General features: G+C 36.3%; 2 protein-coding genes across 2 annotated transcripts in view; both read right to left on the bottom strand.

The window, feature by feature from the left end:
• The window catches only part of LOC145684354 (phospholipid scramblase 2-like), a 61,776-nt gene extending 55,945 nt beyond the window's left edge, over window positions 1-5,831 (bottom strand). The window contains exon 1 of the mRNA XM_081756575.1: window positions 5,682-5,831. Coding sequence (XP_081612701.1) covers window positions 5,682-5,718 — 37 coding nt within the window. The 5' untranslated portion in view covers window positions 5,719-5,831. The remainder of the gene's footprint in view (window positions 1-5,681) is intronic.
• The window catches only part of LOC145684355 (phospholipid scramblase 1-like), a 99,642-nt gene continuing 77,602 nt past the window's right edge, over window positions 5,712-27,751 (bottom strand). Inside the window, exon 9 of the mRNA XM_081756578.1 lies at window positions 5,712-5,841. The gene's annotated coding sequence lies outside the window, so the exon portion shown is untranslated. The remainder of the gene's footprint in view (window positions 5,842-27,751) is intronic.

Here is a 27,751-nt window from a genome sequence, read left to right as displayed (position 1 = left end):
TTGTCTAAATATTTACAGGACTCAGCACTAAATTGAAAGCATTAAAGGTTTACATCCATGTTCTTACATAACCGACCAGGATGTGTCCGATTACTTTGTTTTTCATTTAGAACTTGAGACCTTGCCCTACATCTGGATAAAAGAAACTTGGACATAACATTATTCTTAATTACAGGAAAACACGAAGTCTAGGATATAATAGTAAGTTAATTATTAGGTGTATATATATACAACTTGTGGGATTGCCGTTAGATGGCGTTATTTCTCACATGGTCATTTTATTTAATATGGTAACACTTGTATTTAAGAGGTACATGCATCAACTTTAAAACACACTATAACTCATTCGATCGGGATATATAAAACGTGTTTTCTTTAAGTTGTAAATATGTTCACTTTGTTCTGGGAAAACGTCATTTACGGGAAGCTTTATTTCACTATATATTTAAGCAGAAAAACTCTGTGGAAGACCATCGTATCTTTGTGGAAGCTTACAACAAAGATTCTCCATCAGTTAGCATGTGTGAATGGTGGTTTAAATGATTCAAGGTTAACCATTTTAGTGTTGAGGACAAAGAACATGGTAAACCTTCAATGAAGATCGAAGTTGTTGAATTGCAAGTCTTATATAAGCCTTACATGTGTAATATTCTATTACAGTTAAGGTAGTATACATTTTTTGAGGGTCCATTACTTTTGGAACGTACTGTGTATTGTTAATTTTTACCAAATAATTTTCGGTTTACGTATGAAATCCATTTGTTCCTTGTCTAAATCAAAACTAACTTAGGAGCTTCAGAATAACTAAGAAAAATTATATTTCGGGGAATAATTTCTTTATTTATATATTATTTCATCGAAAATTTCTGTATAGGGCTCCTCAATTGGATCCAGTTTTTACCATTTTTAATTCGCTTTATATTTTCCGCCGCGAGAATCTCGTGCTATGATTTGAGAACTATATTTCACCTCAGTATTCTGGCGCGATTTACTTCGTCTTTTGGCCGGTAGCTGTTCGAGGAGCAACATCTTAGATCGAAGTGGTGCAGTGAAATCCACTAAAGAACTGGATTTTTCATGATATAATCCGGTAAAATAGTTGTAATGAATAAATAAACACCTTGGGAAGCTGTTGGAAGTCTCAACTCATTGGAATTTCATCTAAAAATAAGCAGGATCAGAAAATATAAATATGGAATTTCTGGCTATGATTGCCATATTGGACAGTACCAACATTCCAGGACAGGAGTGAAGCAATAGTGCATTGGTTTTCTGGTGTTGAGAGCTCTCCAAATTAATATTTAGTGATTTAAAAACGTTTAGGATATCCCTTTCGCCCTTCCAAAGTTAGAGTGCGGTAGCCTGTCCAAGTATAGTTCTGTGTACGTAGTATATGTGATTTTTTTTTTAACATGGCGGTATGTGTAGGATCTTTTGTAGTTAGGTTAATTTTCATTATGTGAGTGTAAACTCTAACAGGAACTCCCATTTACTTCTAAATTGACCATAGTTTCCAACTTAGAATGGGTTGAATAATTTCACAAAGATTATTTTCCCCTCAGGAAAGGAATCTTTCCCTTAATAGTTTTGATATGTCCCTCTTGGGTCATTAACGATAATGTTACAATTGAAAATATGGGTTAGTTTAATAAAAGAGCCACCTGGCTCTGACTATTCCCTTCCCCTTTCAGTATCAGAGCCGATTCAGAATGTGGTGATGTCAGTGATTTGTTTGGTCTATACATGCAGTAATTAATTTATGTAGTGATATGTATTAGTATGTGTAGTTTTAGTTCATATGTGATGTAGCGTGATGTATGCGTAAAAGTGTTAATTTATTTAAGGACAGTATACTGTATTGTTGATTCGTAACTATTCATCTCTTTTGGTCCATTCTAATAAGTAAATTGGTTCGTAATGCAAATCTATACTGATTCTGTACTATTATCTCATAATATACAACGCGTAGCTAGCTTTTAATATAGTAAAAAGCGTGTTCAGTAGTACAAAGTTTATTTTATACTACAGCACCACCTCACGTCCTGTAAACAATTACCCATCGTTAGTGTTTTGTTGCCCGAGAGTTAAGGAATTACTTACCCCAAAAATCACATCTTTATCCTGATTATTTAGAAATATGTCGCAGCTTTGGTCCATATGAGTAGGCAAATCAATAGAATACATTACTAACTAACTGCACTGAAGTATACAATACGTTATGTAGTCTACTAATTAAATAATTAACAAAAACGAACTTTATGTTCGCGCTTAAACATAAGTTAGTATACATGACGCTATTCCATCGCCAGATCGTAATTTCAAACTTTTCTTTCGTTGCTTTTAGTAATTAACCTCGTTGTTGTTTTCAGAATACAAACACATTTATTAGAGTACAGTCAATAGTATTGAATTTTCCTTCCGTATATATGATCTTTAAGTGCGAATATGGTGTGGTTTGTATTGAAAGGACCGAGCGAGTTCATGCGAGTTCCCACGTATCAGTGCGCGATAATTTCTGTAGTGGTTTGTAGTTTTAAAAGATTGCTTTGAACAGCCTTGGGCATAATTAAAGAATAGGGTGTCTAGAAATGAATCTATGTTATAAAATGTGAATAAATATAAATGAGTAATAATAGTAATAATATATATAATATAGTAGGGGAGGGCGGGGCTAGTAGTGACAGGGGCAAGTAGTGACAAAGCAGATATATTCTCTTTGTGAGGTGGCAACGATGAGTGACGCCACTGCAAGTTTCAGGGTTTGGTGCGCAGTAATCGAGATGAAGTTGGAGGCAACACATCGTCGCACGTTGATACGACAGTAAATCTATTGTTTTTAGTGCACAAAAGTAAAATTTAGGGAATGCTTTGGAACAGTGTCAGTTGAAGCTTATGGTGAAGTAGGTAAATATAGTTTTTATATCTTTAGGCAATAGTGTTTCCTACATTAGTTCATAGGATGTGTTGGAAGCAACACGTTGTTGTTTTAGTTCATCACACTGCGAAACAAAGAGGGGGGAGTGGGACTAGTTGTGACACGTGACATGGGGCATGTTGTGACATTGTCACAACTTACCCCACCTGTGAACTTACCTCACCTTTCCGATTCTTGTTCCATTTTCTGAGATGGTTCGTAATTATAAACGGAAAACAAAGAGAGCTAAATCAACTGTAGAGAACTATGAAAAAGCTGCGAAGAAAGTGGTATCAGGTGCATGCAGATTACGTGAAGCACAAGAAATCTTCCACGTAAATAGAATATCCCAGCTTAGATATATGAAGAAGAACAACACCGAAATGATGCTGTCACTATGGGATACGTACATTTTTCCTCAGAATCTGAAGAAAAAGGGTTGTACGATTATGCACTGTCAGTTTCCAAGATATTTAAGGATTGGTTCTCGTGAACTAAGAAGTTTAGGCAAGAGCAATTAAATAAAGAAAACAAAATTAAAGTAACCGCTTGACGGTTTTACCCGAATTATTACGTTCAAGGCTAATATGTAAATCTTGATTATCCCGAGTTATTACGTTGAAACTATATTTTTCCCTTCGAATCTGTATTTAAGCGAAATGTTTCGTAGTGAGAAGAAAAGGTGCAGGCAGCAAATCTTAACAAGCAAAATAACCGTCTTTTGTTTTGGTTTATTGACTTTTACACCAGGCGGCAGTGTATTACTCCTGCAGTGCCCGAAATATTTCGGGATAATCCCGATTGAATGTTTTCACGTTTTAAATAGCCTCAACTTATAAGACGATAGAAATTTTGCCATGATTCTGTTCAGGACTTAGCAGATAAAGCTTTTGTTTAAACAAAACATATTTTTTTCAGCACGCAAATTCATTTAATCTTACAATTATTTTATTTTCAACTGTGCCCAAAAAAACTCTGGATAATCCAGAAGTAGTATTTTGAGGGGTTATAACTTTCGAAATTTGGTTCTGAATGACAATTAAAATAGATCGTGTTAGCACGCATTTATGATAGATTTAAAATATGAAATAAAAAAATGACCTTTTTGGGACGTTTCTCTAAAATAAATTCGACCGTTAAGCGGTTAAAAGAAACTTTGAAACTATGAGCAGTGGAGAAGAACAACGCAGAAGAAATCTTGTATTAGATAACTTCGAGTCTTCTAAAGATGATGAGTGTGCTTAGTTTTGCTTAGTGTATTTTAAACCTTTCCGCAAATCAGGACATGGAGATGAATGTTTTTAATGCTTGGATTGTAAAAAGTGGGCTCATGTGAACTGCGCAAATAACGATCTCTATTATATTTGCCTTAATTGCCAGTCTGATACTTAAATTAAGCTTTCATTGGCCTAGCTCAGTTTGCCTAAAATCAGCCTGTACATTCGGAGTTTTTGAAACATAAGGTTTCATAATAATATGTCCTTGAGTTATTATTTTTTTAAAGCTTATGTTATTCACACAATCATTATAAATTCTGCATTTTAACTTGTATACTAAATTGTAGTTGGATTTAGTTTTTCTTTTAGAAGTCAATATTCAACCTTTGACGAATAGTCAATTTACACTGTTACATCCACTTTTTTGAGGTGTTCTTTGGAAAGTATTCATTGGATATTACACTGTTATTTGTAACAAATAGATTTTATTTCGATAAATAGTATATTACAGTAGTATGCACTAATGTCAATGTTTTATAAATGTTGTCACTACCTGCCCCATGTCACTACCTGCCCCATAGAGGTGGCATATTGTGCCAAATGATATGGTTGTGTATGAAAATAATTTACTGTAAAACAATTACGTCAATCCTGAGAGTTTTATGTTTGGCGGATGCCAGAAGGTGTAAGCTTTAGTAAGCAAGTGTAACTATTTTAGAAATAAATTTTGTTAAGAAGTTAGAAGGTTGTAAGTAAAAATTGTCACAACTAGCCCCGCCCTCCCCTAAGTGTGATTAAATGATAGGATACCTGTAAATATATGTGCCCGATTGTATTCTTTGCCACAAGGTATTGTTTGTTTATATACAATGATGAATGTTTCGAGCACTGACCATTTCGTTAGAATTTCGTGTGAGGAAGTGTATCGTGTGAAAATGATTGACTATGTTTTCACTTCGTGGCTTAACATTTAATCGTAATCGTACATAATAACTGGTTATCTGGTCCGACGATGTGAATAGTGTTTATGTAGCAAATGGTTCCGGATAGTTTAAAAATAATTACAAAACAATATAGCCGTTTCCATAATTGATACAGTTTAAGTATACGAATCCAGCTTTATACTTGCGATAGTACTTGGCGACTTTGCATTTTTTTTTTCGCACGTTACCTTACTATGTTGAGTTCATCACTGTTCGCAGAGGTGACGGAATGGATAGGAGTGAATAGCATAGTAGATTTATTACAGGAACAAAATAAAGCTCTTGTATTGTACTCTTGCAGATCAAACAAATGACGTCATTACCCCAACCAACTTGACGAGCTCCTTCTTAAAGCATATGTGACCTGTTTTGTAATGCATGCACGACTGAACAATTAAAAAATCCAGCAGTAATAAATGTTAAATGAGCGTTTTGGAACAATACACACATATGGTTAAAGGGAATCTACGAAAACCATGGGACACACATGTGATTATTTTTAATGAAAAGTTTATATATACTGAGAGCAAAGCTGAATACTTGTATATTATGTTATATAATACCTACCTGCAGGAGGTTTCAAAACTATTCCCTCGTCAGACATTGAAAAAAGCAAAGTGGATCACAAATAGTTAATCGGCTAGCCTGATTTCCTGGAAGTGGATACCCCGCGTGAGTCAACGTATAACCTGGTACAGGAGGTGGCCTGTAACAGGATAACTTCTGTCTGAAATAAAGGTTATTATTAATTATTATTTCCATTATGGAGAGTAACAAGAGAATTAATAAGAAGAATTAAGATTGCCGTTAATTAAGAATTAATAAATAATATCAGCTTTAAACTATATATGAAATCGTAAACATAAACTCAAGGCAACGGTTATTTCTTGTCAGTTTGGTTGCCAACTAGAAAGACGAGAAAAAAAAACTCTTTCAATAGAAATAAATACATTTTCCGAGACGAGACATAGTTTCTACAACACGTTTTCGAGACGGGACATAATTTCTACTCTTTTTGGAGACGAGACATAATGTTTACGACACCTTTCCGAGACGAGACATCATTTCTACAACACCTTTTCGAGAGAAGACAACGTCAACTCGACACAAGGCAATCCTGCTTGACACTATTTGTTTTTAATTTTGCTTTTCCGCATATCCTTGTGCTATTTCTCGTAGTAAATTTAGACTAATTGTTTCATTAATAAACTACATTTGGCAAACATACAACATAAGTTTAGTAGACAAAATCACATATAATCGCATAAGGGTGATTAAAGAGTTTGGCAATACAGGCAGTAGCAAATGTTCCTGCATTCACCGCCGTTCCTTTCGCTATATATCCTGCTCTCTCTGTGTCATTCACTTAGAGTCATTGAAACCGTTGTTCACACCAATGATTGTCTAATGAAGGAAACAAATGCTAATCCAAAGGTACAATGTCCGAATAATATGGGGGATAAATTATAGTTTCGCATCCCGATTGATCTGGTAGCTAGCGTGCTATAGTACACGTGGTCTTGCGTTCGATTCCCAGTGAGAGCTCATGTGGTTCCAATCGCACGTTAAGAATTTTTTTAAGTTTTACGTCCCACGGTTATGCCGGTTAGGCTAAAGGAGACGGTGATGATGAAAGATGAGTGAAATGGTGGAATGAAGAAAGTAGGAGGAAACGGAAGAACCCCGAGAAAACCCACGAGCACGGTGTTTGTCCACCACAAAGTCCACACGGCGCGAGCTGGGATCGAACCAGGGACCCCAAGCACCGGAGGTGAACGCTCTACCACTGAGCCACCGCGCCCCCCCCCCCGCAATCGCACGTTAAGCTATTTTTATAAAGGATCAATGGTAAAAGATACAACGATACTTGTATTTTAACGTCTTTATTATATCTTTATTTGTATTTAGGGGCAAAATGTGGTTTTAAATTATGCACAAGCTGTTCAAGAAAGGAACAAGAAGAATGTGGCAAGAGATATAGAATTAATTTCCTTTCTGTTGCTATGCGATTATATTTTGTTATAATAGTGATTCCACGATGTGAGTTTAAGTTGTCATAGTAACGGAATATAAATAATGCATATGAAAGGATCCATCTCGTGAAACTAACATGTACGATTTTTAAAGAGCGTATTTGTTTAACTTGTTACATACTACAATAAAAGGTAATATCTTGATGCAGTGTGTAAAATGGATTTTGATATATCAGTAGCCTTGTTTATATAAATAAACGAACTGTGGCCGTTATAAAGGAACGCTAAATTCTAAATCAATTAAGCAATATTTGAAAATACAGTTGCGTATCCAGGGTTGCAAGAGGGATGCCTTCTAAACACTCTCAGGGATTCTTGTATGTTAGGTGATTGGTGTGTTAAAAATAAAATAGGAAGCCAAGTTTTAAGCGGCTATCACATGCGCTTCAGTTGTATAGGTTCTCGAATTTGATGGGAGGATTATCAGATGTGCTTTCGAACTAAAGGATAGCCTTAAATTACATTTTATAGACTTAAGATTTATTTGAGATGTCTAATTTACTAATGTTTCTAATCGCACATTTCTTTTGACTCATAGTTGAAATTTGAGAGTGATGGACAAATTTACTCTTGTACTAAATAATAGGCTTAAAGCATACTTTATAAGTTAAGATTTATTTGAAATATGGCATATTTATTAACGTTATTCATTTCGAGTTCATTTGGACCGTAATAGTCCTAACTCTGTTCATAAGACCTGTAGAAATGGAAGGGATGACAACATCACTCTTCAGAACCTGTTAGACGGTGGTCAAATGATAAAAAAAAAAATCGGAGATAACATTTTGCTAACCCGGGGCCTTATGGGAAAATTTTGGCAGGGGCTCAGATTGAAATGTCATTGAACTTTGACCCAGTTTTGCAGTTTCACTACTATCTCTCTTTCTTTCGTTACATAACAAAGTCGTCGTCATTGTGTATAACTTGTAACATAGTGAATATAAACTCTGTAGTATTTTCAGGACATTTTCCTTGCGAATTTCAGCACCAGCTATAATGGCTTCTCTCCCTTGAAAACACAACGTTGTGCTACCTGAAGATTTGTCAGATTCTGGCAAATGATGTACACTCATGTCCAAAATGATTGTCGCATATCTATAACTGTCTTCTTGTAAGAATATAATTTGATAATGATTTTGCAGAGTACTTTTAATACTGATACTATGTGTATAATAGGGAAATGTACATTTGTGGTAAATTTCGTAAGAAAAGAATTATAAATACAAAAATTAGAATGAGTTAAACAAAATGTTGCTAAATGGACAAAAAAGTTTTATTTTCGTTGTATTGTTCTTATTTCCTGCTCTTTTGACATGAAATTTGCCATATTCATGTCTTTGCTGATTATACACAAACTAACATTGTAAGAAATACCGGGCGAATTCGTTATCAATTTATATTCCTACAACAACATATTTATAGACATGCGACAATAGTTTTGGACATGAGTGTACATAGTTTTATCTAACATGGATGGACAAGAAGTGGAGTCTCGGCGTTGGGTGATGCCAAATTGACTTTCTGTGGTCATTGTTTAGAATATTTTGCTAGACAGCTATTTTGTACTATTCCATAAACGAAGACAGAAATTATGTTACCAACATATGTTAATAATAATACTTAACAAATGCAATGACATTATTTCATTTCGTGTGATAGAGCAATTCATTACCTTTAATTTACCGATAAAATGAATGATCTAGGTTAATTTGTTGAGAAATAATAGCTTTGGAAGTTTTGCGTGTAGTACTTTTACTGTACTCTATTATATAGTTGAAAACGCAACGTCGTACGCCACTCAAAGTTAACTAGTTTCATCATCTTTGAGGTTGAGAAATATCTTCTTAATATCAATAAATAAAAATGTCACATTATGCTCTTTTTACTATTTTGGGACGTTTTTCTATATCTGTGATAGTTTCATAAGCTATTTGACATGAATTGAAATAATAGAAGCAAGAAAAAACTAATTTTTGGTCAAAGAAACTGTTATTTATAAATATGGCGATACTATGTAAACATTGCATCCACTTTTGTTACTTGTACTATCTATTATCTTTAATTTGGCACAAGAACAAAGTTTCTAGCTTATTTCTGCGAGAAGTTATTCCACTTTAAGTGCAAATCCCGCAAGCGCCACTTTCAATATGAAATTTCCCAATAAAGATTACCCGATGGGTTGCCAAAAAGATTATCTTTGATTTTTTCCTCATTTGATCGCCACCTAACAGGCTCTGGAGGGATCTGATGTCATCCCTTCCATTTTTACAGATCAGTTGAAATTTGAGAGGTACATTAACAAATTTTGGAAAATTTCTTCTTGTACTAAATAATGGTGTTAAATTAACATTTTATAATCGTAAACTCAAGATTTATTTGAGATAATGTTGTTCATTCTGAATCCATTGGGACGATTATTGAAATTTCAAATAAATGAAATGAACTCTTTCAGGTTAACGTCCAACAATTATGCCTTTTATGCTAAAGGAGACGGGTAATTATGCCTTTTATGCTAAAGGAGAAGGGTAATTATGCCTTTTATGCTAAAGAAAACGGGTAATTATGCCTTTTATGCTAAAGGAGACGGGTAATTATGCCTTTTATGCTAAAGGAGACGGGTAATTATGCCTTTTATGCTAAAGGAGACGGGTAATTAAGCCAAATGAATAATGATGGAAGAATCGGCGGAATGATAATGTGGAAGGGAAAAGGAATGCTCTGAGAAAACCCACGAACACTATGTTGTCGACCACAAACTTACTTGGCCGGAGATCGAACGAGGTCCCTACGGACCAGAGGTAAGTGCTCTACCATTTTCCCGCCGTGAACCTCAGTTGAAATTTCAGTTGGTTTGTGTTGATTCTGAGTTTAACGTACCGTTCAGCAGCGAGGCTATATGAGACGTGGACCTACTGATTAACGTGGTATCCGAACCACATGAGCTCCCGCCGGGAATCGAACCCGGTTGAAATTTGAGAAGGGATACTTTAGCTCATTGACAAATTTACTCTTGTACTAAATAAATAGGCTTAAATTACGCTTTATAGATTCGAGATTTATTTGAGATATGTAGGTTATTAATGTTACTTATTCTAAATTACTTCGACCCACAGTTGAAATTTGAGAGAGGTACGTTCACTTATATCGAGAGGAACAAATTTGAGAGAGTGGCAAACAGGTACAAAATTATTCTTTTTGGTTCAATCATATTTAGAACGTCATACCCCCTTAATTTGGTTCCTAAAACTTGAGAGCGACACCTTGAATCAGGTTACATATCTATCTTTAAAATATGCCCACGGATCTATCTTGATAATATTCAACGTATCATAAGAAGTGATGTCAACCGGCTTGGCTCGGTTCAAGTGAGACATCGGCTCGAGCCGGCTCAGTTGCGATGACCCATCGGCTCGGTTCGACTCGGCTAGGGTGACCCATCGGCTCGGTTCGGCTCAGCTCAGGTGAGCCATAGGCTCGAGCCGGCTCGGTTGCGATGAGCCACCCGCTCAGTTCGGCTCGGCTTAGGTGAGCCATTGGCTCGAGCCGGCTCCGTTGAGTTGAGCCATCGGCTCGGCTCGGTTCGACCCAAATGAGCTGAGGGCTCGAGCCGGCTCGGTTTGGTGAGCTGTTGGTTCGGCTTACTTCTCGGTGGTGACTGAGCCGTGAGCCGAGTCGCTCGCGCCGTTGACAACACTAATCACAAGCTATGATAAAGTTCCAAAATTAATGTGTCAATCAAAATGTCCGCCTTCGCCTTCCAAAATACTATTTCTTTTGGCTTTTTTTTTTTAAAACATTTCGAAGGGGACAAGATGTACCACCCAAAGGCACAGAGAGGTAGGTATATCTGAGTCCTATACAACATTCACCAACTTCTATTTTCTTTGACAATTTCAAATTTTAAAGAGTGGGCCAATACAGCTCTACCGAAATTTGAGACGAGTGCCATTATGGTACCGATATTCTATTAAAAAGAATGAATAATGCACCTATTGATAGAACTATATGGTGCAACAAAGTCCCTTTGTAGAGGACATATTAGGACAAACAATTCAAAATGAGCATTTCGGGCATTTTTTTACTCATCCAAGGGTACCAGACGGAGAACTCAATTTTTTCGAGATACATACCCAGTTCCTATGCACCTTCACCATTTTTTAAAAAATTTTTGACAATTTCCAAAATGTAAAGGGTGGTGGATAGTAGGATGGATCGAAAAAAATAAGATTTTCGATTATCAAATTGTAATAGAGCTCAAAAGTTGCTTATTCGAATGCTAGTCAATGAAAAGATAACATAAGAAATCACACTTTAGACCTTCAGTTCGCGCAGACGGCCTAAAGTTTGAAAAAATGACAAAAAGCACTAAAATTTACCTTTACATAAGAAATATACAGATTACTTTTTCTCATTTCTTACTTTATTTTAGTTGTGTGAAGTCATGTTTGTTAATAATTCGTTAATGTGAGTGATTTTATATATTTTCAGGGGTCGCGGTGGCTCAGTGGTAGAGCGTTCGCCTCTGGTACCTGGGGTCGTGGGTTCCATCCGAGTTCGTGCTAAGTGAACTTTGTGGAGGATAAACACACTGTGCGTGAATTTTCTCGGGGTTCTCCCGTTTCCTCCCACCTTCTTTATTCCAGCATTTCATTCATTTCTCATCATCACTGTATCCTTTAGCCTAGCCAGCATAACCGTGGGACGTAAAACTTAAAGATTTTATTTTATTTTCATAATGATTTTTCAGCTCTTCACTCATTTCTCAACGTTTCTTTCTCTTGAAATGGCCAAGACCTCACCACAAGGAGGTGACTGCAATTCGAGTTCCACCCACACTCTATCCAACCACCCTATCAATTAGAATTTGATAAATTATGCTGATTTAGTCAAGGACGCTGCCTTAAATTCAGATTTTTTAAAAATCAAATTTTGGTATTGTGAGTCTTAAGAACAAAGTTGTAATAATGTAGTCATCTTTGTTTTCTTGTCCGTACACTTTATCTGCAGACTCTGTAATAAGTTTGACATATCTTTCAACTTCCTGAATATGGCATGGAAAATTTAAGAAGTCAAACTCATAAGCAGATTTGTCATGCATAAGTGATAAGATAATTTTTGTTGTCAAGCTTTCGAGCACTGGAGGAGGCGACTGCTTACATTTTCTCCAACCTATGAGCTCACTGTAGTCTGTGGCATCAAAATTTATAGAAGGTACCATAAAAGTTCTAACAGAGCAATTCAGACAAGGCAGCGTGCTCCAGATGTGGCTATAAGAGATCCTGGACCTCTCAGTTACTTCCGATGACCGTCATGTGCAAACTGGGTCTTACGGTTGTACGTTTCTCAAACAAATCCTATAAACGAACTCAAAGTGCGTGTAAACTACATTATAAAGACATATGCTCCTGTCTGGTTCGACATAAAAAGACATCAGCCAGTGAAATATGGACCTAAACATATTTTGAAGGTAGTTCAAACAACAAGACATTTTCCAAACAACATTAAAAGAATCATCGATCCTGTGATTGAGAGAAACGCATTCTTCTGTCATCCAGAGAATATACTGTTTGCTATGACAGTGGAATAGAGACAACGCATACGAGAATTGCATTACAGGAGAGTGCTAGAGGCAAGAAATCAAGATCCAAAGGGGAAAGAAAGCTGTTAGAACTTTCGTAGCACCTTCGATAAATTTTGGTGCCACGGACTGCAGTGAGCTGATAGATTGGAGAAAATGTAAGCAGTTGCCCCTTCCAGTGCTCGAAAGCTTGACAACAGAAATTATCTTATCACTTATGCATGACAAATCTGGTCCTGAGTTTGACTTCGTAAATTTTTCACGCTATACTCATGAAGTTGAAAGATGTATCAAATTTATTACAGAGTCTGCAGGAAAAGTGTGCGGACAAGAAAACAGAAATGGCTACATTGGAACAACTTTGCTCTCAAGACTCTCAATGCCAAAATTTGACTTTAAAAAATCTGAATTTAAGACAACGTCCTTGACTAAATCAGCATAATTTATCAAATTCTAATTGATAAGATGATTGGATAGGGGGGTGGGTGGAATTCGAATTGCAGACACCTTCTCTTGGTGAGTTCTGGGCCGTTTCAAGAGAAAGAAACGTTAAGAAATGGGCGAAGAGCTGCAAAATCATTATGAAAACAAAATGTATAAAATCACTCGCATTACTAAATTACCAACTTAAATTTTTTGTAGTTTAAAGTTTCAGAAATTAAAAGTACTCGATGTTTTCTTTTATTCGATTAAGCTATTTACTTTTCTAGAACCTGCTTCCATATCGGTAGAGAGATCGCAGAACGTCTAGCGGAACCTTGATCATTATCCCTCTGCTGCATCCATATTCCTTGCATCAACCTATAAAAGTGTAAGAGTAATAGCCACGCGAGAAATTCATGTCCAAAGACCGCTGTGTAGTAGTACCTGTGAAAAGACGTTTGCCCTTCTGTCTACATTTACAGGGTTACGTGTCATGTTTACTTTGAGCTAGATTTGTAAGCGCCAGAAACAAACCGCTATTTCTTCTTATTTGTTTTTATTTTAAATTACCTTTCGAGCTGCTCCTATAAAATTTTAAATTGTTTTAACGTACCTTTGAAGAAGCTTAATTTATATATTTTGTCCCTATATGGCTCCAACATCAGAATAAAAAAGTTGAGATGTTGTATTAGCAATTCTACCACTTTTGTGTATTTCGCGAGAGTAATGTCTGCGAAGTTCAAGCAAGGTGATAATGATTAGTTCTTCTTCCTGTATATATATGTGTGTGTGCTTATAAATTATTTTGTTTAGTGTGGTGGTGCTTACGCATTCGGTCATGGAATCAGATTTTGACAAAGCCGATTTTTATTCTGCAGCTTATTTGTTAGATAATAATATCTCAACGTTATCTCAACTACACTCCGATGGGTTGCATCGTTCAGAAATACTGTATCAGTGATGAAAAAGAAAATTCGAGATCATCATGTAAGATACGATTAACAGAACGACGTGACATACCAAGCGATACAGCCTGTCGCCTAGCGGATCGTTTCGGAGTAGCAAGAACTTCCCCTTTCACTCTGTCTATGTCTTTCCGGAATTCGAACTGAACGGGGAAGACCAGGTGGTTTCATTTTCATCGCAGATCCAGTATTTCTGAACGCTGCAACCCATCGGAGTATAGTGTTTCTATCTGGGATTGTAGCTTGACCTTCGACGTTCAACTTTCGACGGAAAAGACGTTGAACCGTGGCCACAGAATCATTGTTTCTAAAGAATGCTCGGCCGCGAACACACGATGCCCTACGCTCCAACGCTTCGTAGCGACTGAAACTACGTTGTCAGTCTGCCAACGGTCACTCAAAATCAATACTCTTACTCGTCGCCGAGTACTAGCGGTCTAAAACACACCAGTATCCTCTGCTCCACCCTGTATTTCTATTCTTATCTTGAATTTGAAATTGTACTCGTTTTCACTCTCGTCTCGATTTCGAGATGAGAAATTTTCTCTCTTGTAGACAACAGGGGTATTTCCTCTATTCGTATTATTCAAGACTCATACATCCTAGGCAATATTGAAAAAACTAATCTAACTCAGTTGTAATTCAAAACTATATGTCCTAGGCAATACTGAAAAACTAGTCTAACTCAGTTGTAATTCAAAACTCATATGTCCTAGGCAATATTGAAAAACTAATCTAACTCAGTTGTAATTCAAAACTATATGTCCTAGGCAATATTGAAAAACTAATCTAACTCAGTTGTAATTCAAAACTATATGTCCTAGGCAATACTGAAAAACTAGTCTAACTCAGTTGTAATTCAAAACTGTATGTCCTAGGCAATATTGAAAAACTAATCTAACTCAGTTGTAATTCAAAACTATATGTCCTAGGCAATACTGAAAAACTAATCTAACTCAGTTGTAATTCAAAACTATATGTCCTATAGGCAATATTGAAAAACTAATCTAACTCAGTTGTAATTCAAAACTATATGTCCTATAGGCAATATTGAAAAACTAATCTAACTCAGTCGCAATTCAAAACTATATGTCCTATAGGCAATATTGGAAAACTAATCTAACTCAGTTTTAATTCAAAACTCTTATGACCTAGGCAATATTGAAAAACTAATCTAACTCAGTTGTAATAAATACAAACACAATTATATTACAAAGAACAAACTTATTGCTTACAAATGCCTTGCTGTTATAGAGAAATAATTTATCCCTTCCTGACGGCGAAAATATTTCACAAGGAACCATGCACAAAATAATAACACTTCCAGCAGACCGTTATTAAAAAAGTTCCGAGAACACGGTACGTGTGCTTGATGGCAATTCTTAATTGTTCTTACGCTCATAATTTTTATATGTCTTCTCAGAGATAAGTTTACGTCAACTTTTTAAAAATTATTATTATGATTATTCTTAATCGTTGCATCAATGCTACAGTTAATCAGTTTGAGATTATGAAACTCTTGATAAGAATTGTATTAACAAATCTACAGGAAATTGTTTATCATATAGGTTTTATTGATAACTAGAGCCAGGAATTTTATTTGCAAAAGTTTGATAAGAAAAAGATTGCAAAATTTTGAGGGAAGGTGCTGCAAATTTCAACTGAAACCAGCAAGTTGAAAATACTCCAAGAGCACCGCCAGAACGAACTTCAAAATAATTAATTTTTCTTATTAACTTCTACAAGCTTCATACCAATTTTTCTATGTACTTTATTATTATACTCATTAAACAATTCCTGTAATATATCTATCCATTTATAATTTCCTTGAGTTCTAAAATTTTCTCCACATTTTTTGTTTAAGAGTTCTGTTCAAACTTGCTACGATATGTTGTTTTACGTGACACATGCTCAAAATTGAAAAATTCGCAAAATATCATCTCTCTTACTTACGGTTCCCTAGATATGGCTCCATAAATCTCCCGAAATCCGAACACTTTGGCCAATGTCTGGGGAACGGTGGCCAGTTGGCAAGTGGCCACCGATTACTATTTGATACCAAAATGTTCACCATCCTCTTAGATATTGAGCAAGACCAATATGAATCTCTCTCTGTGACTTATGGTTCCCGAGATATGACACCTTAAATCTCCCGAAATCAGAACTTTTTGGGCCAATATCTCGGGAACGGTAAGAGTAACGCGAAATATTCCATCACTTCTTTCAGATAGTTTTTGATGCTCTATCCAATTGAGAGCTCAAAATCGAAGAATTCGCAAATAACAGACATGGAGAGAGAGAGAGAGAGAGAGAGAGAGAGAGAGAGAGAAGAGACAAAAAATTCTGTTCGTTGAATATTCATACAAATAGCACCAAAACTAATTACATGATATACATAAGGATTCAAAATTAAGTGGTGTATTATAAAAGGTTGCCTAAAGCAAATTCCAAAAGAAAACGTTATTAAGTCTGCCTAAAACAAACACCAAAACAAACTCGGCCTTATGCAGAGTCGTTTTGATGTATGATTAGAGTCGTGCTAAAGGTATGACTACTGCAGAAAACGTATGTTAATCGAACTCTTTAGTATGGCACTAATCACGCGGGAGAACGATTCTGCATAAGGCCCAATATTATTAAAGTCTACCTAAAACAAGTCCCAGAACACAATAGGCCTTATGCAGAGTCGTTTTGGCGTATGATTAGCGCCATATTAAAGGCCTGACTACTGTAGAAAACATATGTTTGTCGAACTCTTTAGTATGGCACTAATTACGCGTTAGCATGACTCTGCATAAGGCTCAATGCTACTAACGTCTGCCTAAAACAAGTCCCAGGACACAATAGGCCTTATGCAGAGTCATTCTGACGCGTTACTAGTGCCATACTAAAGAGTTCGACTAAAATGTTTCTTGCAGTAGTCAGGCCTTTAGTATGACGCTAATCATACATCAAAACGACTCTGCATAAGGCGGAATGTTACTAAAGTTTGCTTAAAACAAGTCCCAGAACACAATTTTACTAAAGTCTGCCTAAAACAAGTCCCAGAACAACAGTGCTATTAAAGTCTGCCTAAAACAAAACTCAGAACACAATAGGCCTTATGCAGAGTCGTTCTGACGCATGATTAGTGCCATACTAAAGAGTTCAATTAACATCCTGCAATAGTCAGGCCTTTAATACGACGGTAATCATACGTGAAAACGACTCTGCATAAGGCCCAATGTTATTAGTGTCTACCTAAAACAAGTCCCAGAATACAATGTTATTAAAGTTACAAGTATAAAAAAAACTTAAAAACAGACAACATTTAACATTCCAATGACTTTTTTTTTCAGTGAGGCTACACCTCTGGTCACTAAGTAAATTTTTATATGTATAAAATGAACATTGAACGCCAATAGGCACAAATGCAAAACGGAATCAAATCCACTTTTTTGGTTATTTTGAATATATTTCATCTTGAAAATCTGTATCTGGAACTGGTTTAGAGCAGGGGCGTCATTTCAGACTACGCTTGCAGGGGGGCAACAGCACCACCGACATAAGATTTTCATGTTTTGTACTAGTATATTAGTATACAATTGATTAAAGTATATGTGTTCCTGAAACTCTTGGACGGGTTCAATTGCCCCCTCCTGCCCCCCTAAATGACGCCTCTGCTTTAGAACACAAAAGATGCATGTCCAGATATTATAAATAACTTATAAGATAAAAGAAAAAATAGTGTAAGCTCTTTTGTATGTAATTAAACGTTTTGTACAAACTTAGTCTAGTTTTCGGACAATTTTAGTATTGTGGGTTGTTTTCATTGTGCTCCGAACGTTTTTTTTTTCTTTGTAGTCGGTAACTGAAATCTTTGATCCTTTCAACATCCTCACATGAAGAACAAAGTTAAAATTTCAAAAGTTTATATTTATTACTGAAATTCAATGCTGTCACCCATCTCGAACATTTTTTTTAAAAGCACATAGTTTCTAATGTATTGAAATTTCATTTCTTATCGAAGGTAGAAAATGTTGTAAATAATAATTGTAAATTTCCATAACTTCTCCAAGTGGATCTTTATATCAACCAAAGGTCCTTTTCTCAAGTTTAAGAAAAGGTCCAAAATAAGGCTCTTGAAAACAGTTCTTATTTGTAAAAGAATACATAATGATCGCTTTTGACTGTTGTAATGGTCTGTCCAGGCAGCTTGGTAAAAATAGCTTTACAACAAAAGCTTGGTGAGATGAGCATAGGGGTCATGACTTCTACTTCTCCCCGGGCGTCACAATCTCTAGCTATGCTCTGAATACAATGTGACAAAGAAAAATATTTAATAATACATAAATTTACGTAAATAATTTAGCATAAGTGTCTCAATGGTTAGTTCTCCGTTGAAATACATTTTGAATCGGTCATGAATATTTTAAGTTTCCCATGTCACTCATATTGTAGCGCCTCTGGTCCCGATATTTATTTCTGGGTCTGAATTTGAGTATTCTATTTGCTGCAATACTGTTTTTTCATTAATACTCTCCTTGTCCATAACAATATTGTGCAATAAAAAAACTTTTTACTAACTTATGAACATGATCTGGTAGCAGCTGTAACTCAATCTTAAAAAAAAAAAAAAAACTCCATTTTGAAACAAATATACTAAACGCACATTTTTGTGGTTCGTCTGGCTCGATCGTGTCGATAGTTATACACTTCCATCTCACGACAAACTCCTAGATTAACTGTAGTATAAGAGCGCATTAAATAATCTTTCAGGGGGTATCCTGATCTCTAAAAGTAACATAAGGAAGGGTAATCAGTTCTGGGTACTTGTAGTGCATGCTGGAAAGGGAATTATCCTGATTCCAAATGTTGCTGCAACCTACTACACTGTCGCTTTACTTCCCATACGCTCCCACATCTACACTCAAAAATTAATGTCTTACCACAACCAATGGTTGAAGAACCACAGAGAAGATACCTTGTAATTACAGTAATTTGAACCAGGCTTTTTTTTTTTTGGACATTTGATGCGCACGCGCTTGTCGTTAATACTTGGAACACAGTGTGGAAATTTCCATAATCTCTCGAACTCCATTGCAGTTTTCTTGAACAGACCTGCAGTAAGAAAAGACATGTGTTCGTCCCATTCTCAAATGGCATCACAGGTATTGTATTGTGGCCAATTAACCTCTCTTCTTTAGCAACTTTCTATAAGGTAATAATTTCTCCTAAAATGGAATATTGTTCGCTTATTTGCACAACTGTTGCTCCTACAAACCTATCACGGCTAAACTCAGTTCTAAACTTCTCCCTTGCAATACTACGGTTCAGAGTACCTCGCACATACGTAATGCACTGAATATTCAACTAATTGGCACTCATCATAAAATCAGTGATCTCAAATATCTGTACAAACTCTCACATGGTCAACTCAGATCCGAAACGCTATTCTCAGACTTGTATTTTTGAATTTCATTCAGACAAACACGCAACACACGCCTTTTTCGTATAGTACAACCTAGACTGTCAATAATTCAACGCTTTCTGTTCTAAAGGCATTCTTAACTGTACAACAAAATGTCACATACATAGGGTTGCCAGATTTTGTAAACGAAAAACCGGGACACCAAAACCGAAAAACTCTTATTAATTACATACCTAGGTATAAGGTCAAGGTCCCTATTCATTTGTCAGGATTAATTAATCACCTGTATTTTCCAGTTTGCTACTCACAATTTTCCAGTTCATTCTATACATAATTAACACAAATGAAGTCCCACAATGTAAGAAGAGCTGCCTGGCATACCTTATTCCGAAACAACAGTTGTGTTTATTATTATTATTATTATTATTATTATTATTATTATTATTATTATTATTAAGTATTCTGCCTTTCGGCAGAATAATAATAACCCTGGGACTAATGAGGATTTTTTTTTCCAATTTTACATTTTGGGCTGGAAATGTTTCTTCCACTTTTGTCGATCTTCAGCTTTCACTTTTAACTCCCAATATTTTCTCCTATCTTTCAAATCATCGATCAGCTGTGTTCTTCTTCTTCCTATTCCTCGCTTGCCTTCTATCTTTCTATGGCGGTATGAAGAAGACAATTTCTTCGCAAGATGTGTCCAATTCAATTGGCCTTTCTACGAAATCCGTTTTTAAACATCTCCGTTTATTGCTCTCTCTGTCCATTTTATCTTCTCCATCTTCCTCGAACACCACATTTCGAAGCTCTCCAAATATTTCCTCTCTAACTTCCGTAATGTCCAAGTCTCTGAACAATGTAGTCCAATGCTGCATATATAGCACTTCACCAACTTCTCAAGTCCAATGTTGAGCCTGCTAGTTAAGAGTGATCTTTTCTTGTTGAATGCTTCTTTAGCTATGGCAATTCTTGACCTGATTTCTTTGGTTCAGTAAACGTCTCTCGTCAAAATACTTCCCAGACACTTGAAATTATCGACCTCTTCAAGTTCTCTTTGTTCTACTCTGATCCGTAAGGGCGTGTTTCCACGGGATATTCTCATGACTTTCGACTTTTCGATGTTAATTTCCATTCCATACAGTTTTCAGTGTCAACTATTTTGTCAATCATCTCATGTAGTCCTCCTCCGGTTTTAGCTATTATAACCGTATCATCTGCATACCTGATCTTGTTAATGATCTGCCCTCCAATCTTGAAATCTCTAATTCCCATTAATGCTTTCTTCATTAAACATTCACTGGAAATGTTGAATAATTGGGGCGACAAACTACATCCTTGTCAGACTCCTCTTCCAATATCCACACTATTGGTTTCTCCTTCATTCAAGCGCAACTTCACTCGTTGTCCTGTGTACAGGTTTTGAATGAGTCGTCGATCTCTCCAGTTGACTCCGATTTCTTTAAGTATTATCAGAAGTTTCGTCCAATTGACTCGGTCGAAAGCTTTTCGCCAGTCAATGAAGCACAAACACAACTCTTCCTTTACATCAAGAATTCCTTCTGATATAATTCTCATCATTCCAATAGCATCTCTGGTGCCTTTTCCTTTCAGGAATCCAAATTGATCTTCTTCTAACCTCTCATATATCTTACTTTCCAGCTGCCTATTCAGTATGCATGCAATGATCTTTCCAATATTGGAGATCAGGCTAATAGCTCTGTGATCGCTGCACTTCTTTGCTTGTTTTTTCTTGGGCAATGCAATCATTGTAACATCAAGAAAATCCTTTGGCCATTCTCCACTCAGGTAGATCCTGTTAATAAGTGAAGTCAGTACTTTCATTGCGTTGTCTCCTAATCCCTTGAGCAATTCTACTGGTATGTCGTCTTCTCCAGTGGCTTTTCTCCTTCGCATGTCTTTGATTGCTTGTACTACTTCACTTTTCAATATACTGGGCCCTTTTTCATCATCATCCACATCTTCCTCTTCTTCGATCGCAATATCTTTAGGGTGGTTCTTCTGATCATACAGATCTTTTATGTATTCCTTCCAAATTCTAAGGATTCTTTGATGGTCAGTGGTTACATTACCTTCTTTGATCTTCGATGCCGAACGTTCGTATACATTTGTTAGATTTCCCTCCTAATTCTTGTGCTCTCTGGTACATCAGATCATATCTGCCGCGCCGTTGAAGTTCCATTATTTCTTCACATATCTGTACCATGTGCTTTTCTTGGGCTTTGTCTGTCTCTCTTCTCAATTCATTATTCAGCCTTCTGTATTCCTTGATGTCCGTGTTTTTTGCCCTTCTGCGTTCTTCCATCTTCTTAAGCATTGCTTCAGTTATCCATGGTTTTCTCGGTGCTCTTCCCATCCTGCCAATGTTATTGTGGAGTATGTCAAGTAGAATCTGTTTAACTTTTCCCAACTATTCTCTATATTGGCAACCATACCCCCATTGCACAGATTTTTTCTTCAATTTCTTCTTTCACGTCATCGTCGATATTTCTTAGTCGCTCCAAGTCCCATTTTCGATTTCTCTTCCCATTTTTCTTGATCGACTTTAACCAGGTTTGCACTTCCGCCACCAGGAGATTGCAATCCGATTCAATGTCCGCTCCTGGCAGTGTCTTCACGTCTCGTACACTATTCCTGAAATGTTGCTTCATAAGAATGTAATCGATTTGGTAGCGTTTCGTATCTCCTGGAATTTTCCACGTGTACAGCTTGTTTTTTCTTTTTTTAAGCTACCTGTTCATCACCACCAGATCATGTTGCCTACAGAAATCAATAAGCATTTGACCTCGTTCGTTTCTTCTACCTAGTCCAAACGGTTCCACTACCTTATTCTCAGCTCCTTCTCCTACTACGCTGTTGAAGTCCCCTATTACGGCGTTGACCTCACCTTCCTGATGCAATATGTCACTGATCTGATCATACATTACTTCTACTTCATTAACATCATGGCCGGTTGTTGGCATATACACTTGTATTATCACAATATCCACTGGTTTTGCATGTAGTTTTACAAACATCAAGAGGTCACTGCAGTATTCCACTTTAGTTACACTTCTTCCTACTTCGTTCTTCATTGCTATCGCGACACCATTCTCGCCCTTATCGCTACCCGAATAGTATATTCTGTAATTTCTCGATATTATTTCATCTTTCCCTGGCCATCTCACTTCACTCAAGCCCACTATGTCCACTTTACATTTATTCATTTCCACTTTTAAATTTTCAAGTTTTCCGTCTTCACGTTCGTAGAGTCCGTACGTTCCAGGTTCCTATGCTGAAATTAAAGTTATTATTATTTTCTCCTCTGATGATTCTTCCCGGAGCAGTCTCCACCCGGAGATCCGAACGGGGGACAATTTTACCTCCGGAAGAGCAATCATATTTATTTATTCTCCTCCTTCGTCCCTTCTGGGAAAAAGATAATATGGTAGCATCCCCATTTCCTTTCCACATCTCCATGCCGTTGACCATCTAGTGGTTCATCCGCCTTTTAGGATAGTTTCCTCTCCTAAGGACAAGAAGGTGCCCTAACCTCCACCCGCTCATCCGCCCTCCGAGAAGGCCGTTGGCACTTAATAGAAGCTGACTCCTTATCCCGGGAGTCGGTCGGTCCCCACCTACGTTAGCCGTCAAAGACGTTGCCCGCTTTCTCCCGCGAGGAGGTGTAGGTTGGGATTTTCCCTTTGTTTAGAATGAGACCCAAAGGCTTTTCTCAAACCCCTCCAGTACTTTTAGAAAGTTTGTTGTGTTTCACAGATCCTAAATATTGCGCCAATTACGACACACCCACCTATTTATGATTGAACAGATATTTTTTCTTTCTTGCATCATCACCTGTCGGAAACACTACCCTAAAAGAAATACAAACTTAGCATTTAGCAAGAAAAAATACATTTACACTAGATTCAGAACGATAAACAAAAAGTAAATCTCTTTAAAGATTTACTCAGGCTCCCCAAAAGTTTGGCAGAAAACAATCCGGTATCAAAATTAAACAAGATATCCTTTTATGAGTTTAACTGCCTTTTCTTGTGCTAGAGTAAGTTGTTACGGAATTCTAACCTGAAAATTACTGAAAATTTTATTAGGGAAAGCAATATTATATATATATATATATATATATATATATATATATATATATATATATATATATATATATATATATATATATATATATTGTTACACAGTTAAGCTTCGAAGTCCTAAGCCGGACTCAAATTATGGGGCGAGACGCCCGCGCTTTTCTAATTGTGTGTGTTGCAGAGAAAGAGAGAAAGGGAGAACTGAGTCAGGTGAGGCTTTGATTGTATTAGCAATCTGATGCCTCATTGACACCAACCCACACGCTTGTAATAGTGGTATGACCCTGGCTTTGATTTACCTAAATCATAGTGCCGGGTCGCGGTTGTAAGTTTAGTTAACACCATGCAAGCGATAAGTACATAAAAACATTATGTATTTGGAGCTATGCGTGAAATAAAAATGTATTAGTAAATGTAAAATAGATACTTCAGCCCCGGCGTGATGGGGGAATATCATAGAAAAACTAGAAGTCTTGGCCACTATTGGGCATGCGCGTGAACAAGCTTCTCCAAGCTCGTCAAGGCTCGTGACGTAGCTTTCGAGCTACGTCAGAACTGGCAGAAAATGCGTGGGACGAAGTCGCTATATAAGCGAGACCCTTCGCCGAGCTGGTTTGTTGTTCTCCGGCGTTTGTGAAGTACACTTGGATTCTTTGTCACGGACGCTCCGTATCAGATCAGGTATGTAAGTATTTTTCTAAGTCCCCCCCGAACATGGGACAAACACTTGAGACTTGTTAGGAATCAACATAAAGTTTAACTTAAAAATGAGACCAAGTTTCCACTTCGAAAATTATCACTTCCCCTTTGGGCCAATGCAAGTTGCAAGTACGAATTATCAAATTTACTATTTTCAATAAATCGCGGCTTAGCATAATAACCTTCTAGCACCAGTTTGGTAATGTAGGGGTTGTGCCCCATACATGTTAGGTAGTAATAATCTCAAGTTGTAATTTCAAGTAACCGAGTTGTAAGATTCTTTGTATTTTCATTTTTATTTTTTTCTATTCATATAAATAAAAAATAACGATGGAAATGGTCTCTTTAATTTAGTCATGCTATCTCTCCCTATCTGGATTCAGTTCACAGTCTTCATATGTTACCTGGGTTTCGATTTCCAGTACAAGCTCTACCTCTGAAATACGAGTCTCCTCCCTATTGTTGAGACTTTTAGTGCACTTTCTCATCATCTTCGAACCAGTAAAGCCTAAGACGTCTTGATTCTGAGGCTTAAAGGGAGTTGGACTCAGTACCAAGTTTGACATACTGGGTGGAGAGTAGAGGAGTGATCTCAAATACGATTTCACGAAAGAAAGTGTATACAATTATAACGACAATCTCAAACAACACATAACAATATATATATATCCAAAATTATTGAATGGGTGCACAGCATTTTAAGAAATATTTACCCACACATGGTCAGTCCTGTAAAAGTTGAAGTGGGATTTCACATGAAATTTCGAAGATCTTCCGTTTCTATGTGAGACATACTAGTTCTTCCGGGTTGAATTTTTGCAATCTGAAGAACGAAAACCGGGACAAACAGGCGTCCCGAAATCAATTTTCGGGACAGTTAATTCTTTTATTGAAAACCGGGACTGTGCCGGAAATCCGAGACGTCTGGCAACCCTACACATACACCTACATGTTTATTTAAGGGGGCAGACTACTAAATACTTTTGAAAAACTAATAATTTTTCTTTTGCCCGTTTTTCGTAAGTGGAAAGACGTAATAAAATGTAACTTACCACAATAATAGATAATGTTATTCTACACCCGAAAATATGAATCGGAAGAATTTTCAGTGTTGCAATCCATAGAAATTAAAGTGTGATCATAATTTGAATTACTCAAAAATCTAGGTAGAGCAGCAACTAGAAAAATGAACTCAACGGTAATTGATGACTTATCATGCTGTCTATGTTCCTTGTTTACTACTTTTTAAATAATATTTCTATTTGTTTTATAAACTTTACATAAATTATTAAAAAATAAATAAGTCATTACAAAATAAATAGAAACATTATTTAAAAAGTAGTAAGCAAGGAACATAGACAGCATGATAAGTCATCAATTACCGTTGAGTTCATTTATCTAGTCGTTGCCTTAACCTAGATTTTTGAGTAATTCAAATTCTAATCACATTGTAATTTCTATGGATGACAACATTGAAAATTCTTCCGATTCCTATTTTCGGGTGTAGAATAATATTATCTATTACTGTGGTAAGTTACATTTTATTACCTCTTTCCACTTACGAAAAACGGGCAAAAGAAAAAATATTACTTTTTCAAAAATATTTAGTAATCTGCAGCCTTAATTCGCAGCTGCATATAACTCTCTGCACTTCGACGTCAATTTAGTGGATAAACTTTAGTCAGGTACTGTCAATTGATGTTATTTATTGATGTTATTTTGTTATTATTATTGTATTATGTTATCATCTGTTGGATTCGTTAGATATTTCAGTGTAAACTGGCGTTCAGATGTATCTGGAATTACGTTCCTAAATAAATAAAATTCGATATGAAGAAGCAAGAGAAGAATCTGGAAAGACAAAAGCAAAGCAGAAACTATTATTACTGTCTAAAAATTATTTAAAAATTATGATTCTTATCTTTATTACGTCTTTAATTTGCTAAGTAGCTCTTAATGATGTTTCTTCATAAAGAAATATAATCAAGTAACTGAGGTTATTGTTAATTTTCTGAAACTCTTCTGTTTTTGAACGCCTGCTGCAAATAAATAACCCTTTGGGAAAGTTAACAGGACTTGTAACCTTCCATCATCTCATTTCGTGCAGTTGTAAACGTTTGTTTGGTTTTAATCAAGGATCTTATAAAATAGAGGATCTGCCCTTACAACAAAATCTTGAAGCCATACATCACAGTTTCGCTACCCCTACTCTGCCCACTCCGCCCAATAGGATCGCAATGTTTTGAGCCAACAATCATGGCGGAAACGAAAGTAGCCAATCAGACGATGGTAGAAACGAGAGTAGCCAATCAGACGTGCCGATGCTCGGTTGCTTTTTGGCTTCACCGATTTAATAGGGTGAAGATACATATGGGCAGATCCTCTATTTAGAACATCCTTGGTTTTAATAGTGTTATCTTTATGACATGCGCCATCTTGAAGAAATAATGAACCAGACATGCAGACAAATGGCTAGATAATTTTATCTGACAGATAGACCACATAAAACAATTTCCCACCATCTAATTTTAGAGAAATCATTATTCTTCAATTCTGTGTTTTATACATGCGATCGCCCCCTCCCCCGAGAAGAGGAAACTTTTTTTTATTTTATATATAAATAAAAACCCATCCCCGAGTTTGACGCTCTTAAAAGTAGCTCTAAGTACCAGTATTACAACCCACCGTCTCCCCCAGAAGTCCTTCCTGGATCCGCCCTGCTGTAGGTATATGTTCATTATTCACCTGCTGCAATGAGAACGTTTATGTATATTTCGTTACAGCCCAATGAGGACAATAGTTCGGTACCTTATGGTAACAAATCTTGTGGCCAGACTTGTTTAAACTTGTTTTATTTATGCTGTTAAAGATATAATAAACAGTGTTTGTAGTTTGAGGGAAATTTCCCTAATCTAGGGAAATTTCATAGGTAAATTTAGTAAAAAAGGGAATTTTTCGATAAAACGTGAAAAATCCAGGGAAAATTCTCGCGTTGACTAATTGATCAACATAAATGCTTAAATTTTTCTTTGTTCGTGAGAAATAAACCATACGAAAGTAATAGTGTGTGTGTGTGTGTGTGTGAGCCCCCCCTTGGCTAACAAAAATGTATTTTTATCTTAAGATTTTCTTAACACAAATAAAGAATACCAAACGCAATATAGTAATTAGGGATTTGAGGCCCCCATAGAAAATTTTCTCCGGGCGCCCATGGTTCGCCGCTATGGCTGTGTATTTTTTGTTCCACCTATTAACATTATATTATGGAGTAGACGGCACTTTACGGCTACTATGTCTTTGAACTAACACTTATCAACGTAATCCTAAAACAATGCAATGTAAACATGATTTATAATTTATAAATATACCTAGGTGTTCAGTCTGATATATTATATAGTAATATTTGTTAAGAACTGGAAACACTGT

The sequence above is a fragment of the Thermobia domestica genome, chromosome 4 (genome assembly GCF_964235325.1).
Source record: "Thermobia domestica chromosome 4, izTheDome1.hap1.1, whole genome shotgun sequence".
NCBI classification, from domain to species: Eukaryota; Metazoa; Arthropoda; class Insecta; order Zygentoma; family Lepismatidae; genus Thermobia; species Thermobia domestica.
The sequence above is the reverse complement of the archived record's forward strand: the minus strand, read 5'-3'. Positions and strand labels throughout refer to the sequence as shown.